Here is a 22,242-nt window from a genome sequence, read left to right as displayed (position 1 = left end):
TAAATGATTTACACCTAGACATAGCATATAAATCCATCAAAATGAATCTTGCCTTTTGCATATGGAAAATTTCATTTCTGAAAGTACACACGTTGACAGGATACAAATTGGCTGAGTAAAAAATATATGTGTGTGTATATATATATATGCTTACCTTATGCCAATCAAGAGAGTTGGAAAATGTGCTTTAGATAGTTTTATGACTTACTAGGAAAACCGTTTTAATAATGTCAAGAAGCAGAGTTGCCGTAAGATCATGAATATGAAAATCACCCACCGAGGTCATCTAAACCATTGCCTTGCCTCCAGTAAAGGATCCAATAGTTCACCTCTACTGAAGGTACACGATTTTTAAAGGCACTGTGAGCCCAGGTTGACATCTGTGAGGAGACATTTCAAAACAGACATCTGTGGAAAACGACCATTTTTAAATCTTAGCCAGAATGGCTTTAAACTGTATTACCTCCGAATGATACTAAATAATAGCACTAGAAGTGATAATCAAGACTCATTTAATCCTACTCCCTCAATTCGTGATGGACGAAGCGGAGGAACAGAAAGACTGAGTCATTTTTCCAACTTTACCAACAGGCTGGGTGCTATCCTCCCAGGCCACTTTTCCAGACCTTTCCCCGTGCTCATGCATATTGTACACTTGTGTGTTAATTATTTTTATAAACGTATTCTCCTTTCCAGGAACATAGGTTCTTGGAAAATTGGGACTATAGATATATTTTCTCTGCTAAACACAAAGGGGACAAAATAACAGATGAATACCCAGCATAAAAAGTAAACATGGCATAATTGTTTGGGTCCACAGGGGTGACCTTGGAGAACTTAACTGATTCTCAGTCTCTGCCTCCTTCTTCTCCCGCCCCAGAACTACTACATATCTGTGTCTATTCTCTTGGGCTTTTCTCTGACTTCAGGGAGGATGATTTTAAGGAGCCCAAGCTCAGCACTCTGGGCTTTTGTTGATCCTCTCTCTGTGTGCCAAGCCTCTGAATGCCGTATTATGCTTCATTCTAGTAACCAGATGTCGCCCAGCTTTGACACTGGATTTCTCTGGGTTTTTTTTTTTTTTTTTTTTTTTTTTTGAGACAGGATTCAGGCTGGAGTGAGTGCATTGGTGTCATCCCGGCTCACCGCAACCTCCACTTCCAGGCTTCAAGCGATTCTCCTGCCTCAGCCTCCTGAGTAGCTGGGATTACAGGTCCGCACCACCATAGGCCGGCTAATTTTTGTATTTTTAGTAGAGACAGGTTTTCACCGTATTGGTCAGGCTGGTCTCGAACTCCTGACCTCAGGTGATCCACCCGCCAAGGCCTTCCAAAGTGCTGGGATTACAGGCGTGAGCCACCGTGCCCGGCAAGACTGGACTGCCTTCTTGATACACTGCGGAGTATTCCAGCTCCTTTTCACCCGAGCCCCTGGCTGAATCACACGTTCTCCCCCGCAGAATGAGTTCTGCCTTAGAACTTCATTTAAATGACTGAGGGAGGGTTTTATGATGCTTGACAAGGATTGTGCACAAACTTCAAGAACTACCTGCTCCTGGAGTCAATGGAATCACGCTTAGCACACCCACATAGGCACCCCTTGTAGACTGCTTGCCAAAATGGTTTTAATCTAGGTTTGTCATACTGGCTCTGATTTACCTCCACCCCAGCATGTGGAACTAGTTCCGGATCTCAACCGTCTTACTCAGCTCTGTCCTTCTGCTGTTGATAAATTATTTCTAGTTGTGCTCTAAAATATGATTATCACCTCTGAAATATAAAAGTCTGACATTCAATGCACTAATTCAATTCTTAAAAAGAGGTTTCTTCCAATCAAATGTGCTGTTACCAAGTAATGACAGAATCATATTTTTCCCTTTCCGGGGCTATTCAGGTTCTTGAAACAAAAAAAAAAAATTAGAACTATGGTGTGCTTTATGATCTATAAGTTTCACCAGAAATAAAATATGACTTGCTTGGTAGAGCAATAAAATGTGTAGACTAAGAACATAATTTTATATCTCTAGGAGATGACTATAAAAGCAAATAGCTTACACGCACATGCAGTAGTGTACCTGTTCTCAACACTATCACACCTTAGCAGCACTGAACACTTACATCCAAAGCTATTTTCTCTCTTGGCATGAATATAGGTGCCAAAGTCTGTCATTGAAACTTGTCTCTGAGCTCTACATTGAGTTACCTCAATTCTACTTCCTGCTGAGCAACATCATCCTTTTGCTTTTTAAAGTAGTCTTTTGTTTTAGTTTTAAGATTTCTGCCAACGATCTTGTCTAATTATATTCTGTTTATTAAAGAAAATAAATTAGTGTACATATATTATTTTGATAACTATATTAATCTCCTCTAAGTTACTGGGTCTTTTTCTCTGTTCACACGATTAGAATTTTTTTATATGTCATGACATCTTTTCTTTATAAGCCAGATTACCTATTTACTTCATGAGTAGAATAAAAAATAATTAAATAGCATTTTAAAATTAAAGCATGATTATATTTATTTTATTCCCTTGAGAAATTATATTAACACCACAAAATCACCTTTTCCATGACTATTTGATCTGATTATGCAAGTTGTTTAAAAGAATATCAATCTTCCTAATATATTCTATTTTAAAATACTGACATAAACCTATATAAGAACTATATAATGTTTACACAATATTTCAAAAATATTAATTGAACTTTTCTTAAAATTATCAGTTAGTGATGGTGGGAAAAAACAAATACTTAGACATTTCTACTGTAGAGAACATGCATTACATTCTTGTAATCATTATTCTGTTATGTTTATTCAGACATAATTAGCCCAATTTGTATGTATTTTTAAAGAACAAATTCAGGCACATTTATTCATCTTTAATCAAGAAAGCTATTTACTCATTTTTATCCCACGTAAAAGAAAAACAGAACTTCTTTTTGAATATTTCTTGATAATTTGTGCTAACATATAGTCTTACCTTTAGAGTCATTAAGTGTGAAATGCATCAAATTATAAAGTTTTAAATATGTCTAATTATGTATGGTTTATATTTTATTGTATGATATTTCAACTATAGGAGAGCTGCACAAATACTTATAGCTCTAGCATATGTATCTTTTTAAATTTCAAAAATTCTCCATTTTATTGTAATGTAAGATAAAATAGCTCATCTAAGAATTCACAGCCTTAGAACTCTGAGTGTTGAAATATAAGTAATCATTACTTCTGTTTTGGAGGAGCCTCCAAAAATGATTGCACTTTCTACTTTAGGTAACCAAAATGTCTTGTAACAAAATCACTTGCCTGACAAACCTTCAAAAAGGACAGACTTCAAATATCACTGGTGTAACTAGTAATGTAATTTCATTTTTGAAAGTTAGAAAACATTTAAATCTAAAGATATAGTCTGTCCTGGAACATAACTTTAATACCTCCAAAGCGTATTTCCCATTATTATTTTTTTTTGTACAGGAAAATTTAGAGAAATAATTTACTTCTCTAAACACAATAAAATGTTCTCTATTTTTTCCTAAGTGGAACATTATTTCAAATAGTTGCTGTTGAAATCCATTATGATTTTGGCATAAAGATAATTGATTAAAGCAGAAAAAAATCACTGAATGTTAAAAAGGTTCATCAGGAATTTGTAACACCACTGTTTTACAAATTATGCTTGGTAATCCAAATAGGAAGAAAATATTCTAAATAAAATGCTTTATCTTTAAATGTTAATTTCCAAATAAGAGTAATTTATTATCAGTTTTATTATCATGGTGCAAATAATATGATAATATATAAAAATAGGGGATATGTTTTTAATATATATTGCAACAGTGGCACTGGTATGGTAGAGCTCTTTCTCTCCCAGCTGTAACTACGGTCATGTCATTTACTTACTTATGTCTCAAATTCCTGTAATTACAGTACCTAATTTCAAGATTGTGGTAAGGCTTAACTGTGATAAGAACATAATTATATTATTATTTACATTAATAAATTATACCAGTAGCACTCAGCATTTATATGATTATAATAAAGATTAGATTAAATATTATATTATTACATTATTATTTGTTAAATTCTGAAGTATTAAATACCGCTACATAATATAAGGTTACTAAACACTGTATATTAATAAAATGCCCAACATTCCACCCAAATCCTAGTTCAATCAATTATGTGCAATTTTTTATATTTTAAGAGATACTGTTTTTTTACTTACATTCTTAAATGTTTCATTACCTCAACTGCACACATTTCAATAGTTAAAATTATGTAATCTTACAGATCATTATTCACTTTACACATGAGAAAAGTGTAGTCCACTGAGGCTAAATGATGAACCCAAGATCACATAACTAGGAAATGCATTTGTCAGAGCTGACCTCCAGATCTGATTCCATTTCTGTATCTTGCCCAGTATATGATACCTTGTGCACAATTTCGAAAGCTAAACTGAGTTTGTATTTTTCATTTGCCTTGTCTAACATAATTCAATTGCAGTCATCGATCAGAAAGACATTATTTTAAAAATATCTCCTGCTTTTCTATTTTTTTTTTTAACTAAGCACGGATTTTAGGATCCTTGGCATTGCAATTGTCGATGTAATCTACTTTACAGGAGAGCCCCCCATCTCTCACCCTCAAAGACAACAGTGAAACAAAGACCCTGTACCTTTCCCCCTTATGAATCTGGGTGAAAATTTCCCTGCAATATGGGGCCAGCAACAGGGTAAACATAAATTAAAATACATACACACAAAACAAAGGACATATTGTGCAAAAACATGTCTGTACAAATAGATACACAAAAACTGCCTTTAAATGGCTGCACATAGACAGAAGGTAATGGGAGCAGGGGATGAGGATAAAAGGGAATACATAAATACATAAAAAGAATGTATTTGCATGGAACAATGAATGTGCCAAGAAATAACTTGATACTGTGCCAAGATTAATTCAACTCTGGTCACCAAGAGCACTACAAAGGAGGTAAAAAAGAAGGAAAAAAAATATTGCTCTTTGCTGAGTAGTTGCAAATTTTTTCTAATATAATGAGGTCTATGTAGCTTCCATAATGTTTATACCTACTCGTAAATTAATGAACAGTAATACAACTGAATGAGAAGTAACAAATTATCCAACATTATTCAAAAGAAAAAAGTATATTGTGTGTGTATATATATATATATTTATATATAACTAATACACATACACACATATATATATGGCCCATATATATGTGTGTGTGTGCGCCCATATATATATGTGTGTGGCCCATATATATGTGTGTGTGTGTGCGCACGCACGCGTGTGTGTATGTAATATATGTGTATATATATATATATAGGCTAAGGGATAATGAGTCTAATAAATGCTGCCTAGAGTTACAGGGGAGGCAAAGCTAACAAAAGACCATGGTCTAAGTCTTTCCATATAACCCGTCCTTAAAACATCTTTATTTTACTCAGGACATTTTCTACTCATATACAACTCAAAAAGTTTTAGCTGAGAATAAGCCTCGCTTGATGGGTTTGGGTTTTCAAGTCAAGTTATGAAGAGGAGCAGAACTGCTGGACCATGGTTGGTAAAGTAAAGAACAAGAGCAAGATAAAGAATGGCAAGAAGCAATAACGTACAAATCATCCACACCAGGGAGAATTAAATTATTGGAATTGTTAGATTAAAAATAAATGGCAACTGGGTTGCTGGACATGTGTTCACTTTTGTCTATGATGTCTTCATTCTGGGCAGCACGACAGAGCTGGCAGTGCTAGAGGCACAGGCTGCTACCGTCCTTGCCCATCTACTCCAGTTGGGGTGTCAGACAATAAATAATTAAAAGGAATAATCCCAAATAGCTGTCGAGCATTTAAACGAAAAGAAACACAACAAATTGTTTCTGCTGTATCCTGTGAATACCGCCATCTTGACATTTGTTACGTTCAACTGTATATACTTAGGACTGAATATCTCTCACAACGTTAAAAAGCTCTCCTTTGGAAGAAATCATGTATATTCCAACACCTAATATAGAGGTTAGGAAGTAATAAATATTACATGAACCGGCTGGTTTTTACAAATCAATTCGGTTCCTGGGTGTGTGATGATCTCATTAGAAACTGTCACTGTCTGTGTCCCCATGTGAACCTGCAGATGGCTTCTTTCTGAGTTCTTTTTAATCTTACCTAAAACACTTACTACATCTTTTTCATAGATAAAAGTGAATTTTAGTCTATCGCTATTCTCATAATCTTAAAATCAGCAGGGTGCAAATTAATGAGATTTAACAGAAATAGATTTAGTGCTAGAAAAGGATGCTGTGTCCTTCCAAATAAAGAACTGCTTAAAAACCGGATATTAACTTAGATAATTAATGTTCTGTCAGTTTAAACAAAACGTCTCTCACATTCATCATTGCCGATGATATCAGAGTTTTGAAAAATTTCACCTTTGTGACACCAAAAGACATTAAAATGTGAAGCCAGAATTAGCTAAGCTGTAACTGTAAGGTGATAATTGCTAAGTGTAAAGCCATACCAATAATGTGTTTAGCAAAACACTAACATTTTGAGTGTGAACTGAAGAGCCTCAATACTATCTTGTATCTTATGTTTCCCATGTTTATTTTTCATTGTTTGAATTTATCTCAAATCTAGAAGATGTATTACACTAATTAATTTTGCACATAACAATGTTAACAGATATAAACCATGATAAGAACCTCTTTTTGGTAGCAAGTCATTTTCTTTATATTTTACTGGTACAATCTCTTGCCACAAATATATGCATTCAAAGGATACCACAGTTATTAATTTGCATGTTGACTGTGGCAACCTCTTTCATTAGACTGTCGGTTCTGACATTTGGCTAGATATTATCAGGTTGGTGCAAAAGTAATTGTGGTTTTTGCCATGGAAATAGCAAAAACGGCAATTACTTTTACACCAACCTAATAGAATCATTCCTGGTGCTATTTAAAAGCACCCATGCACAATACCCACCCATAACAACTGCACTGAATTTTCTGGAGATGGCACTTGAGTATTATTTTTTTAATCTTCCAAAATGATACTATAGTTCAGCCAGATTTTAATATCACTGTATTCGACTTGAACCCTTACATCAAGAATATTTATCTCCAAATTCTTCCACTAGAACAGTACAGTGCGCCTAGCTCAATAAATCTTAGTTCAATGAAGATGACAATGGATTACTTAAAGCATGAATGCCATCTTAGAGTTAGGTGATTCTTCTTCCTCTTACTCAAAATAGAACTTTTATTTTAATTATTATAAAATATGCTAAATCTCATCCTATGCAGTTTTGTTTGTGAATAATAAGCATCTAGCGGCTAGGAGCTAGTTAAACCAATTTATATATCTTTTAACACAAAGCAATTCACTAGATATTTTGAACATCCTCTTATTTATAGAAGCATATATTTTTACTAAAAACTACACAGAGAAAGCAAGTCAAGGGTAAGTACAAATTTTGCACCAGGGGAAAAAATTTCAACACACGAATTAATTCATGTGATATACCACATTAACAGAATGAAAGGTAAAAAATACATAATTTCAATAGATGCAGAAAATGCCTTTGACAAAGTTCAACACCTGTTTATGATAATAAGTCTAAATAAAATAGGTGCAGAAGAAACTTGCCCAAGCACAATAAGGGCCATTTATAAAATCCTCATGATAAATAGTGAAAACTCAAAAAATTTCTTCCAAGATCTGTTATAATACAAGGATTCTCACCCTTGTCATTTCTATTCAACATAGCACTAGAAGTTTTAGCAAAAGCAACTGAGGCAAAAGAAAGAAATGAAAGCTGTCTAAATTGGAAAAGAAGTAAGTGTATCTCTGTTTTTAGACGACATGATGCAATATGTAAAAATCTCTACAGACTCCACCAAAAACTTGTTGAAACTAATAAATGAATTCAGTAAAGTTGCTGGATAAGAAATCAACCTGCAAAATCCAGTTGTGTTTCTAGCACCAAAAACAAACTATCTGAAAAAGAAATTAAATAAAAAACAATCCTACTAACAATAAGAAAATTATAATACCATATTCAAAAACAATAAAATACTTAGGAATAAATTTAACCAAAAAGATGAAAGACTTGGACTTAGAAAACTATGACATTGATAAAAGAAATTGAAGAAGAGACAATTAAATAGAAAGATAGCTCATGTTCATGAAATGGAGGAATTAATATTGTTTAAATATCCATACTGCCCAAAGCTATCTGCAGATTCAATACAATACCTATGAAATTTCCAATGATATTTTTCACAGAAATAGAAAAAAACGCTCAAAATACATTTGGAACCATAAAAGATCTTAAAGTAGTCTTAAAAAGAAATTTTGAGGCATCAAACTTCTTCACTTCTTATTAAAAATTGATAGTAAACAAAACAATATGGCATCAGCATAAAAACAAACACATATATGAATGGAGTAGAGAACCAGAAATGAACCCATCAATATATGGTCATCTAATTTTTGACAAGAGCACCAAAAATATACAATGAGCAAATGACAGTTCCTTCAACAAGTAGTGTTGGGATAGCTGGATATCCATATCTTGCACCACACACAAAAATAACCTCAGAATGGATTAGACTTAGAAATGAGATCTGAAATTGTAAACTCCTAGAAGAAAACCTAGGGAAAAATCTCCTTGGCATTATTCTTGGTAATAAATTTTTGAATATGATACCCAAAGCACAGGGAACAAAATCAAAAATAAACGAATTGGAACTGCATAAAACTAAAAAGCTTCTATACAGAAAAAAGAAATGAAAAGGCAAACTAAAGATACAAATAAACATTTTTCAAGCCATATAACTTATAAAGGGTTCATATTAAAATTCATTTTAAAATTCATACAGCTCAATAGCAAAAATACCCAAAAATAACTTGGTTAAAAAATGGGCAGAATACGTGAATAGACATCTAACTAATATAAACAGTCAAGAGGTATTTGAAAAGGTGCTCAACATCACTAACCATCAGAGAAAGTCAAACTGTAATCACAATGATACATGACCTCACACTTTTCAAGATGGCCATTATCAAAAAGTCAGAAAATAACAAGAGCTGGTGAAGATGTAGAGAAAAGAAAACCCTTTTGTACTATTGGTGAGAATCTAAATTGGTATATCCATTATGGAGAACAGTATAAGAGTTCCCAAAAAAATTTAAATTAAAATGTAGATCTGCCATATGATCCTGCAATTTATACAAACTATATATATATAGGTGCATGTATATACGTGCATATGTGTATATACACATTGTGTATATACGCAAGTGTGTGTATGTGAAATAAAATCAGTATCTGAAAGAGATATCTGCACTCCATGTTCATTGCAACATGTTCACAACGGCGAAGATATGAAAACAACCTAAGTGTCCATTGTTGGATAAATGGATAAATTGTGAGATACACTCACACACAGAAAGGGATAAATTGTGAGATACATGTACACACACAGAAACGGATAAGTTATGAGATACACACACACACACACACAGAGAAATATTTAGCCTTAAAAAGAAGGAAATTCTGCCATTTGTGACAACATGGAATAACCTAGAGGACATTATGCTAAGTGAAATAAGCCAGATACAGAAAGACTAATGCAGTGTGATCCTGTTCATATGTAGAATCTGAAAATGTCAAATTCCTAGAAGCAGCGAGTAGACAGGTGTTTACCCAGGGCAGGGGGCAGGGAAGGAATGAAGAGATGTCGGTCAAAGTTTCATTTATATGGATGAATATTTTCTAAAAGTTGAAAGTACAGCATGACAACTACAGCTAAGAATACTGTGTTGTATACCATAAATTTGCTTAGAGTAGATCTTCGGTGTTCTCATTATGAAAATACATGTAACTATGTGGAGAAGTTTATGCTAATGCATTCGACTGGTAATTAGTTTGCTATTTATGTCAAATCATCACATTATACACATTAAATATATGTATAATTTTTATTTAAAAAGTTAAAATACAAAAATTAAAGGTAGGAAGAGATTTAAAAATAAATGTAATTACGATTCCTAAAAGTTAAAATTTTTAAAAAGAGTTCCACGAAAGAAAGAAACTGGCCTGGCAAGATGGTTCACACCGGTAATCCCAGCACTATGGGAAGCTCAAGGCTGGTGGCTCACTTGAGCTCAGGAGTTCAAGACCAGCCTGGGCAACATGGAGAAACCCCATCTCTGCAGAAAAATACAAAAAAAAAAAAAAAATAGCCAGGCATGGTGGCATGCACCTATAATCCCAGCTATTTGCGGGGCTGAGGTGGGAGGATTGCTTGAGCCTGGGAGGTTGAGGCTTCAGTGAGCCAAGATCGCCCCACTGCACTCCAGCTTGGGTGACAAAGTGAGACCATGTCTCAAAAATAAACAAATAAGTAAATAAATAATTAATTAAAAAAGAAACTGGAACTAAAAGTAAATCTTATTAATAACACAGAAAGATGAGAGATTAAACCCTTTTTAATTTTATAAATAAATCTTTTGAGGTTTACTTTACTTTCATATTAGTTAAGATGCAGTTAATATTCTCCATTAGATACAGTCAGTATTTCCACAATTTGACCTATCATTGAGAACCAAAGAAGATTGCTAATACGTACTGTAAATGTTAAGAGCCATATATATTTATATCATTTAGCTAAGAAATTCCACTTAGAAAACTTTTTTTCCCGATGTAGAAAATAAGGTATGTACATAAAATAAGTTATGGCAGAGTTATATTGGGAAAAAATCCAATGACCTTCGTCAAGAGAAGACTGACTGATTAAAGAAATTTACACCCAAGGAAATACATATTACATTCTTGAAATGCCAACTATGAATACTACAAAACAATATAAAACTGGTCATAGTGATTCATAAAGCAAAATGTAATATTATTTGCAACAGTGACTATAATTGTGTGTAAGATTACCTAGGCATTTGAAGTCCATACACTAAGGTAACACGTTACCATGGCAGGGTGATAATTGACTTGATTTTTCCCCTTTATCTATTTTTGCATGCTATTTCCTAATAAAATGTATAATATTCTTAGGAAAACTTTATCTCATCTGTCCTTTAGCCTTCCTGACACTAGTTCTGTAGTGCAGAGAGTCAAGTGTCATTGTAATTGCTTAAGTTGCGCTCATTGCCTCTTAGATACTAGAGACTTAACCTTGTGATTTCAGTTTAGGTTCCTTTTTCTATAAGTTTTGCTTATTGCATTATTATACTTTTTATCAGGCTGGTGTTTTGCATCATATTTATTAAAGTGGTCGGTTATTTTGATATTTTAATGTGGATGTATACATGAACCTGTGCTATGATAATGAAATAACAATTAAATTGGCCGGGCGCGGTGGTTCACGCCTGTAATCCCAGCACTTTGGAAGGCTGAGGCGGGCGGATCACGAGGTCCGGAGATCGAGACCATCCTGGCTAACATGGTGAAACCCCATCTCTACTAAAAAAAAGAAAATTAGCCAGGCATGGTGGTGGGCACCTGTAGTCCCAGCAACTTGAGAGGCTGAGGCAGGAGAATGGCATGAACATGGGTGGCAGAGCTTGCAGTGAGCCAAGATCACACCACTGCACTCCAGCCTGGGTGACAGAGGGAGACTCCATCTCAAAAATAAAAATAAAAATAAGAAAAATTTGCCATTATATAATGTAATATGTATTCAAAGAACTTTAGTAAAATGATGAAGGATGAATGTTCACCTTCTAACAAATATATTAGATACTTTTGTAAATTTGCTTAAAATAAGCAACTCATCCAAAAAAGAAATTCTTTGTTTATTTAATTAGATCCCAGATTTTTTCCTATGGCCCAAGTACATACTATTCTAGTCTCTCTACAGTACAGAGGACAACTATCTTATTTTCATTTATTTAAAATATGTTGACCTGTGGCAGTTGAAAACTTCCTATTTGACAGTTCCAGTTAAACACTAATTGCAAGCTGAAGAATTTGCTACTATTAAATTGAAAAGTTCAGCAATAAAACTCACATAATTTTCCTTTCAAGGAGAAATCAAATTGAGGAGATGCTGATAGCTATTTAAAGTAAAATTTTATTTTCATGATTAAGATTGTTTTTCCTAACTATCCGAAACAGTGGTGACCTTTAATCAGAGAAAAACTGGTTACCTTACAACTGCAATCAAATAATACACATTAAAATATGCAAGTGAGTTAATGGTGCTTTGGGTCAGTCTTCTGTGGTAATCAATTGATTCGATTAGAAGTACAGAAAATTATAAGGTTTTGTGTGTTAAACATATATTTCAATACACCTACCTCTAGGTGAAATGTGAAATATACCCAGTTACTTCTCCCTGTGATACTACGATTCCTAAATTCTTTTGGAAAGCGGCATGCATTCCATTTGCCAAACAAGTTATTGGACCATGCCTCCATTCATGCTTGGGAAATATATTCCTCCCACAGCAAAGAACAGCAAATTTTTTTTCTCTCTCTCTTTTTCTCTTTCTCTTTCTCTCTCTCTCTCACACACACACACACACACACACACACACACACTCTCTCTCTCTCTCTCTCTCATTCACATACAGTATAGTGCAGGCCACTCACTTCGTCACAAACTGTGTTTCTCCCTTCTTCACTTGAAATGTTTTACTCCCTCACCAAGGTACCCAAGCAACGTTCCAAACACGGCATTAGCCTCAAAGTTCAATGACTCTATAGTTCTCTGGAATGCCTACAAATATTTTTAAAATGTAATCACTTATAGAAAGATTCAACAGGCTATTTTTTTCCCTTCAAATAAATTTAGAATACACCAAAAAAAAAAAAAAAACACCTCGTGATTATCTCCACATCGAATCTCAGTATATATGTCTGTTCTTGCTCTAGAGATCTATGTACTAAATAAAGCAAGTACCACCCCGCCCCCCCAACACACACACATGCTTGCCCAATATACTATAGTGAAACTAGGACAGAAAAATTTCTATAAATGCTTCCACATAAAAAGTGGAAATAGAAAACATTTATGGAATCTACTTGGTAGATGTTGCAAGGGCACCTATACTGACCATGGAAAATATTCCTGTATTTGGCCTGGGTTCTGCTCCCTGAAAATAGCTGCCTGGTCTATAGTTTCTATGTTCCTTAGCTCTACTCTCTAGAAGGTCCTGCTAGTTTTATTAGATACTGTGACCATATCTGAATTTGCCAATGGAGAATATTCTCTCACAGGGAGTTGAGAGCATGCTCAGCTGGCTTCATTCTCATGGAAGTTTGGAGGAACAAAGGATTATGTTAATCTTGAGAAATTAGTCTATTTTAGCCCAGACTAGAAGCTCACTTACCAGTATAATATCCATTAATGACTTAGTAATCTTTTTTTCCTATTTGATTCCAATAAATTTCATAGGTCAATATTCACATCAGTAATACTTTTAGAAACATTTCTCTATCTTTGAGCTACTTACAGTTACCTTGAATATAAGATGTTCTGGTAGAGTCACAATCTTATTCTCCTATCCCTACACTATTTTTGTTCAGCATAAATAATTTACAGGAAACTAATAGATTCAGAGCTTTAGCATTAGGTTTGATGATTTGGTCCTTGCCACAAAGCTCAATTTTAGTAGGCATTTATTGTTCAAAAACATCCTAATTTATATATTTTACCTTTTTGAAATGGAAATCAGGTGGTCTTACAACTCTTACAATCAGGAAGTCACAGAACTACTTAAATTTCTATATTACCTTATATACCTCTTTGAAAACTTGATAATTCTTTTCTGAGTTCAGTTTTTTTTAAGCATTTGCAAAATGCACCAATAGCAAACAAGTAATATTAGTTCATATGTTTTCACCTAAAAATCACAAGCTCATTCTGTAAATTACTGGCTTTCCAGTGTATTACAGGAAACTAATGTATCAAATGTTAGATTCCATCATTCCAGACATCAACATATTTTCTTACCACCTACTTTTTATTTTACAAAGCTATTTCTTTTTTTATTTGAACAAATATATGGGGTGCAAGTGTAATTTTGTTACATGGATGTATTGCACAGTGGTGAAGTCAGGACTTTCAGTATATCCTTCACCAGAATAATGGACATTTTACCGTTGAGGTAATTTCTTATCATTTACCCTCCTTCCACCCCACCTTTCCGAGTCGCCATTGTCTGTCATTCCATTATCTCCATGTGTACACATTATTTATCTCCATCTTGTAAGTGAGAATATGTGGTATTTGTCTTTTCTGTGTCTGAGTGCTTTCTGTTAAAAAAAAAATGGCCTCCAGCTTCATCTATGTTGTTGCAAAAGGCATGATTTCATTCGTGTTTGTAGGTGAATAGTATTCCATTGTGCAAATAGATCATATTTTTAATCCACTCCTCCCCTGATGGGCACAATCCATTGAGGTTGATTCTATATGGCTGCTATTGTGAATAGTGCTGTAATAAACATACAGGGGCAGGTATCTTTTTGATATAACGATTTTTTTTTCCTTTAGGTAGATATTCAGGAGTAAGATCGCTGGATAAAATAGTAGTTCCATTTTCAGTTCTTTGAAAAATCTGCATATTGTTTTCATTAGAGGTTGTTCTTGTATTGGAGCAGTGTCATCTATTTTAATATTTGGGTTTTTAAAATTATTTTAATGACCATACCAGTCAGCTTCAACTAAGTTAAATTTGTTTTGTTTTTTGTAGCAACAAACAACTCCAAATCTCAGTGGCTTCCAACAATAAACACGACTTTCTACCCATATAGATTCCATCTTGGGTCAGCAAAGGCATAGCTTTATGTCCTCTTAATTTCAGGATCGCTGAGAGAATCATGCATATTTTGGACATGGTGGCCTCAGGACGTGAGACATGACAGAAAAGACGTATATATAAAAAAAAAAGAAACACGCCAGAGCCCTGTGTCCGCTCTCAAAGCTTCTAAAGGCGCTGGCATGCACAGCTCCTTCACATAAGGTACAGGCAAAGCAAATATCACATGACCAAACCTGACATTGATGATGTGGGAAATATAATCCTACATGGAGGAACAAATAATGTTACCCTCCTTAAGACCGCAGCTCATTATTTAAATTGCACAATTACACTCTGAATCAGATCTTCGGAGACTAGCACTTCATTAGTCCACGAACCCTAGAAGAAATTATTTCCTTACCAATAATTTAGTCTCAGGTGATATCTTAAAGCCGATATTGACAAAAATAAAGATTTATTCACCATCATCACCACGACCCCACCCCCTACAACAAATACTTGCATGTTAAAATTATTCACAAAATAATGACTAAAATAAAATAAAAAACCTAAAATCACATTCTTGAGCCTTCCTACTATATTCCCCTTCCAACTTACTCTTCCACCATCCAGCCCCACCACACATGAATATCATTACAAAGCACATATATATCTTCATAAAAAGAGACATAACAAGGACGAAACGCCTGCCAAGAGCCACTAGAAAGCACAGAGGACAGTGTGTGAGCCTCATTTGTGGAATGATTGATTCTGTTTCCATATAATATTATTAGAGAAGAAAATCCAGTTTGCTTGATTGGAATTGTTTTTACTAAAAACAAATTCTCAAAATGTGGAGTATGTTTGATTATTAAATTACTCCATGGAAAAATAATTCAGCTGCTTATTTTTTTATTTCCAACTGTTTTGCATTATATAGAAACAGTCTTTCTAACCAGGGAACTATGGGTTTTGCCTGAATAGTTGTCCAACAGGAGCAGGAACACTGACTGGAAAACCACCTGAAAGAATGCTACTGCGGGTGACAGTCCCACAATCAGTGACATTTGAGACTGTGTTTCTTTAAAACAAAAACAAAAACAAAAAAACTTTGTCTGTAACTGCAGCTGAAATCACCCCCACAGTTGTAACTGTGTGCTATGAAGATATTACACCGAGATATCTATCTTCCAGGAACTTCTAAAATATTCTATAAACCATTATTGAGTTGACCTAACAAAACAAAATGAAGTACCTAGATTCTTTTGAACACTAAAGAATGCTGAAAATATATAATAAATAATAATATATATCACACTTTTTGATATAGATGCTTAAATCTTAAAACACCCAAGCTTTAATGATACCGTGCCTACATTTAAACACACACACACACACGCGTGCGCGTGCACACAAGGTCATGCTGAAGTATTGACACTATAGAGCACTCGTAAAACATATACTATTACCGCCACAAACATGCGCACATTGTCTGTGTAATCTTATTTCCTTACTCTTTTTAAATTGATTTCAGTCATTAAGATATGAATATTTATATTCCCATTAATGCCATATGTTAATAAGGGAGACAATCTTTAGATATGCTCTAAAATACGATTTAGAAGCTGTCCAGCACGTGTTCACTCATAAAGTAGTACCTCATCTTCTTTTCGGTGGAGTCCCTGCTTTAGTTCTTCCACTCGTAATCTTAGTTTCTTTACTTCTGCCTCATTTTGATCCACTCGGTTGTTTGCATGAGTCAGTTCTGCAATATTTGCCTGGTATTGTCTGCTTAGTTTATAGTAGGCATGTTGAAGGTTCAGTAATTCCTTTCAAAGGAAAACAAAAATTACATTATTTATAGTCTACTCTGATAAAATCAGAAGAATGGCAACTTTTTTGACAAAACAGAAAAACATTTTAGGAAGAATTTAGATGAGCCATCATCTTCATTTGCAATTCTACATTTCTGTAATCAGATATTATAATTAGTATATGACTATAAATGAAAGATATGTGACTAAAATACAATGCACTCTTTACGTTGTTTTGTAAATGATCTATTTTGCACCTTACACAAAAGTAGTTTTTATGTAACCTTCCCCCATAAGGAAATCACATAACCATAAATAAAATAATATAAATGCATGCAAAAAGAGCTGTTCATCCTGATCATCCACTAACTCAGCAGATGCTAAAAGTTAGCACACTACATGATTTAATTATTTTCTGAAGAAAATAGGTTTTGTGAGGCTGTAGTCATGTTGTTACCCGCCACATCTTCTGAAACCACATGAACCAGGCTCAGAAACCTGCAGCAAGGACCCATCATGGGTAAAGAAAGATATTAATCTATCATAGGGTGATTAGACTGCAAATCGGTCTTGTTATAATTAACACCATACACTATATAAATTAACAGGTTACAATAATTATCCTCAGATTAATATCGTTTCTCATTTTTAGTTAAAATTTACAGTGTAAAATTAATTGTACTATCATTATAGAAAACGTCTTTATTGGGGCCAGGTGTGGTGGCTCACGCCTGTGATCCCAGCACTTTGGGAGGCCGAGGCAGGCGGATCACGATGTCAGGAGATCAAGACCATCCTAGCTAACACGGTGAAACTCCGTCTCTACTAAAAAAAAAAAAAAAAAAAAAAAAAAAATTAGCCGGGCATGGTGGCGGACGCCTGTAGTCCCAGCTACTCGAGAGACTGAGGCAGGAAAATGGCGTGAACCCGGGAGGTGGAGCTTGAAGTGAGCCGAGATAGCGTCACAGCACTCCAGCCCGGGCGACAGAGCAAGGCTCCGTCTCAAAAAAAAAAAAAAAACCAAAAAAAAAACCCAAAAAACTTTATTAAAACTATAAAGAAAAAGTTAGCCTCTGGTTCTTCATAATGTTATAATACTGTAGGAAAACCCAAGGATATTTCTTTGGTTTCCTAAAACATGCTGTCATATTACTTTATATACAAAAATCACAAAAAGGCAATCATAAAAAAATGCATTGTTAATTTTGTTAGGATGTCTAGGTAGAAATTGAAAGTGGAATTATTTTCACATCTCAAATCATTAGTAATACTAATGATGAATTCATGATCCAAAAGTAAAAAATAGCCATAAAATATTGGAAAATAAATGTGGATGTGGTGTTTTTCTTTTAATCATCACGTAGGGGAAGTTTTCCTAAGTATGATCCCAAATCATGAGATCACAAAATGATAAATTCAATCACAGTAAGTATATAATTTGCATATAACAAAAAAATATATTCAGTATCTCTCAAATTAGAGGCACATCAATTCGAATTTATGTCACATTTTTGACCTGACAAAATTATAGATATTGTAGAAAATTGTAGTGGCGGCCAGGGGTTAAGGACAGGGTATGAGGAGGGTAAGGTACATGTGAGGGTAGCTTAAAGGGAACCTTGTGATGAGAATGTTCTCATCACAATCTGGGCGTAAGGGACACCCAGATCTGTCTGCATTATTTTATACAACTGCATATGAATCTAAAAATATCAAAAATAAAAAGCTTAATTAAAAAAATCAAGATGTCTTCAGACTGGCAAAGGCTAAGTATGGTAAGGTAATCTGCCAGTAAAATGTGGAGAAATAAGGATTCATTCATGGAGAAACACTGGCAATATTTTTTTAATTAAAAATGCACATAAAGTCAGACACAACCATTCTATTTCCAGGAATGTATTTCACAGATATACGCATAGCTGTGTGAAATGTTGTGATTATGAGAATATTTGTCTCAGCATTGTTTTGTTGTTGCTGGTATTTACAGTGAATATTGGAAACTAAATGTCCCTGAAATGGGCCTGATTACATTTAAGAAAAAAACATTAAACCCTTCAATATAATATGGCAGCCTTTTGTATATTCACATGAAGAGATGTCCAAAATGTTAAAGCAAAATGCAAAACTGTGTGAAGTGTATGGTATTAGAAGAAACAAGCTGATATAAAGAGACTTTTGATCTGACACAATTGATTAGTCGCAGGCTCTTGGCCTCTGTGAATCCCAGCATTCCGAGTACCAGAAGAGGTGGGGTGAGGGTGTGGATGCAGGGCAGGACCTGGCAGAGAAAATGCTGGTCCTCACTCTTAGGAAGCAGGGAGTTTGAATGGAAGAGAACGCCCCCCATGCCTATCAACTATTGCCTGTCTCAAGAATGTCCACCTCCTAGTATCCACTGAAAACATGAGCGTCAAATGAAGGGGACATTTTTAGTTTCTGTCCTGCAAATCCTGCCCCTTCATTCCATAGGAGTCAAAATCACAGCCATTGATATTTAAACCTTAATGATGCCAACAGGCAGCTGGAAACAGACAGATTTGGTCTGGGCAGCTAGACAGGACACTCGAACTCGTTTTCTGGGTGAGCTTGCCCTGTCACTTCAATCGCTTCACAGTAACACTGTCGTTTATGCACCATCACTGAGTTTGCTGAATTATACCACACATCACACTTAAAATGCAAACAGATTTCTCATTTCTTCTCTTCAGGATACAATTTTCAAATGTCAAGTTCTATACCATATTCTTTTACAAAGAAACATGTAATAGGGAGCACAATTCTATTATTTGGAACAACAATGGAACATTTAAAAAAAGATCTTTCTTGATCTGTCAGACATAAAGAATTTGCTGCACAAATAATTCAGAGCTTAATGGGAAAGTTATAACTTTGCAAGTTGATGGCTTTCTCTCCGGAATTACGCACCTAGTTACAATTACATGACCTTGTGCTTTAGCAAAATTATTTCTTATATCATTAATGCTTTGTCATTAGGTGTATAAAATTTACTTAGAGTGATTTAAAAGGAGTAAGCAATAAGCCTTCAGTGTTCATACAAGGAAAGAGGAAAGAGGAAGGAATGACCAAAAGGAAGGAAGGAAAGACATCTTTGTTGGTCAACGCAAATTCCACCCCGGCCATATGCCATTTTAATAAGCAGAGCCCTGGCATTCATGTTCTACAGCTTGGCCATTTGCTCAGAGAATATCAACTTATTCTCAGGCCTAGGAGGTATGTATGTATTTGTCAAACTATATTCTCAGTAAGTCACACCCAAGCCAGCAGCAACGGCATCACTTGGGAACTTCATTCAAGACCTACTGAATCTGAAACTCAGGGCTCGAGCCCAGAAGCTGTGGGTTTAACAAGTCCTCAAGGTGTTTCTGATTCACCATAAAGTTTGAGAACCATTGGTACAAGCCAATTCTAATAAGCTTTCCTCTTGTCAGTGACTGTATTAGGAAAGTGGATATAACTTAGCTGCGTAATGAGAAAAGAGAAAAAGTATCCCTGAGTGGGAAATAATTTTTAAAAAATGTTTATCACTTAAAAATATGCAAGGAAGATATATGCGCCTTGAGTTACAACAACAATCTGAGACTTTGGGGGAGTCCTGCTTACACCTGGGGTTGGCAGACCCTTGGTATTTTTTGTTATGTGAGAAACTATATCCAATTATATTTAGAGCCAAACTCATAGCTTAACATACTCTAACTGTGTTCATAGAGTGCCTCTTAATAAAGGTAAGAACTGGATTTCACTTTAAGGAGAAAAATACATTGCTTCCTTAATGCAAAGATGTTTTAAAAATCAGTCTAAATTGATAAAATCAGTTTAAAGTGATTTTTAAAATATCAGCTTAAAGTGATTTTTTAAAAAATCAGTTTAAAGGCATTAATGCTTCCCAGGTACCTACCCTATGAGAAATTCTTCACATACCTTCTCTCTCTAAATCCACGTGACAATCCCATGTTAGAGATAATATTTTCCTATTTAGTATCAGAGAGCTATGCAAATTGCTTATGGCCAACCTAACTAAAATTAATCCTACACTTTCATTTTACCAAAACAATATCACAGAGCTGGTGTTCATCTTGTTATCAGGAGGACTTATCTTTAAGATTTGACAAGTTATTTGACATTTTGATCCATTAATTCATATCCTCTCTATTTTACTTTCAGGGGAAGAAATGGATTTCTTCTTTAATTCTCAAAGCAGGCTGGGCACAGTGGCTAACGCCTGTAATCCCAGAGCTTTGGGAGGCTGAGGCGGGTGGATCACCTGAGGTCAGGAGTTTGAGACCAGCCTGGTCAACATGGTGAAACCCTGTCTCTACTAAAAATACCAAAAAAAAAAAAAAGCCTGGTGTGGTGGCATGTGCTTGTAGTCCCAACTACTTTGGAGGCTGAGGCAGGGAATCACTTGAACCCAGGAGGCAGAGGTTGCAGTGAGCCGAGATCCTGCCACTGCCCTCCAGCAAGGCAACAGAGCAAGACTCAGTCTCAAAATAAATAAATAAATAAATAAATAAATAAATAAATAAATAAATAAATCTCAAAGCTATGGCCTTTGCTACCATCCATTCATTTCTGTTAATTTTGTGATAGAAAAGTGATGGGAATCTCCCCACACACTCACTTTGTTCTTTCCATACGTGTTACAGTAAATAATGAAGGTATATAGGATCATACACTGTAATCCAATGAATATGTTAGATGCTATTATTATCTAAAATCGCAGTAGCTTTTATAACTTGCATATAGATGTACTATTGGAAAGCATCCAAAATGAATCCTAATTTGAAGATTTAGTGGTTTGCATTTGAAAAGAGAATTAGGTAGATGGTAAATATCTCTATGTACTTCAGAACAAGCTTATTCTAATATGCTTTAATGGTAAAAAATACATAATTACTATGTCATATATTCATATTTTGGAAAGAGAAAAATCTGAACAGAAAATATGTATAAAAATATATGGTACTAAAGATTATTTGTCAGCATGTAAAACTCTGTAAATCTAAATCTATATAACTGACAGTACATACAATTCACAGTTCTTTTATAAGCAGATCTCCATGATTTCAGATCTTGATATAGAAAAGAAACACATAAAATGTGATTGTATATATATACATATTTTAATAGAGTAATACAGTATTAGTTTCTCAAATAGATTGAATCAGTTTCCAATGATGTGAAATATTTGATGGAATGCTTTAAATTATATATGTGGTTATGGCATTAGTTTATTTTGTTATATGTAAGGATATTGCTCTCTATCTAGAATTAATTGTACATATGATACATGAACTACTGAAGATTGAGTTTAGTCATAGCAAGCTGACAAAATATATTTTCTTATACCTTAAAATGACATAATGAGAGGCTGGTAAATATAAATCAAATCAGTTTATATGTATCTAATAGAAGGAAAAACGAAGCATCATACAGGAAATTTAAAAGTACTATTATATATGTTATTTCTATCCATTCAAATTTTTTAATAATACATAGAAGTTTATAAATTTCTCCATCTATAATATCGAAGATGTGTATTAATAATATACTGATCTGTAGATAACATACGATTTACCATATAACATATGGTTCAACTATATTTAAGAGAAATAACAACATGAAAAAT

At 34.4% G+C, this 22,242-nt stretch overlaps 1 protein-coding gene across 10 annotated transcripts in view; it reads right to left on the bottom strand.

Annotated features, from left to right (window-relative positions):
- The window catches only part of CCDC102B (coiled-coil domain containing 102B), a 368,750-nt gene that overhangs the window by 66,179 nt on the left and 280,329 nt on the right, over positions 1 to 22,242 (bottom strand). For all 10 annotated transcript variants that reach the window (XM_055102590.2, XM_055102591.2, XM_008952665.5 and 7 more), the window contains one exon: positions 16,440 to 16,610. In XM_055102590.2, coding sequence (XP_054958565.1) covers positions 16,440 to 16,610 — 171 coding nt within the window. The remainder of the gene's footprint in view (positions 1 to 16,439; positions 16,611 to 22,242) is intronic.

This window comes from Pan paniscus, chromosome 17 (assembly GCF_029289425.2).
Source record: "Pan paniscus chromosome 17, NHGRI_mPanPan1-v2.0_pri, whole genome shotgun sequence".
Lineage (NCBI taxonomy): Eukaryota > Metazoa > Chordata > Mammalia > Primates > Hominidae > Pan > Pan paniscus.
Note: the sequence above shows the minus strand (reverse complement) of the source record. Positions and strands in the feature narration are given on the sequence as shown.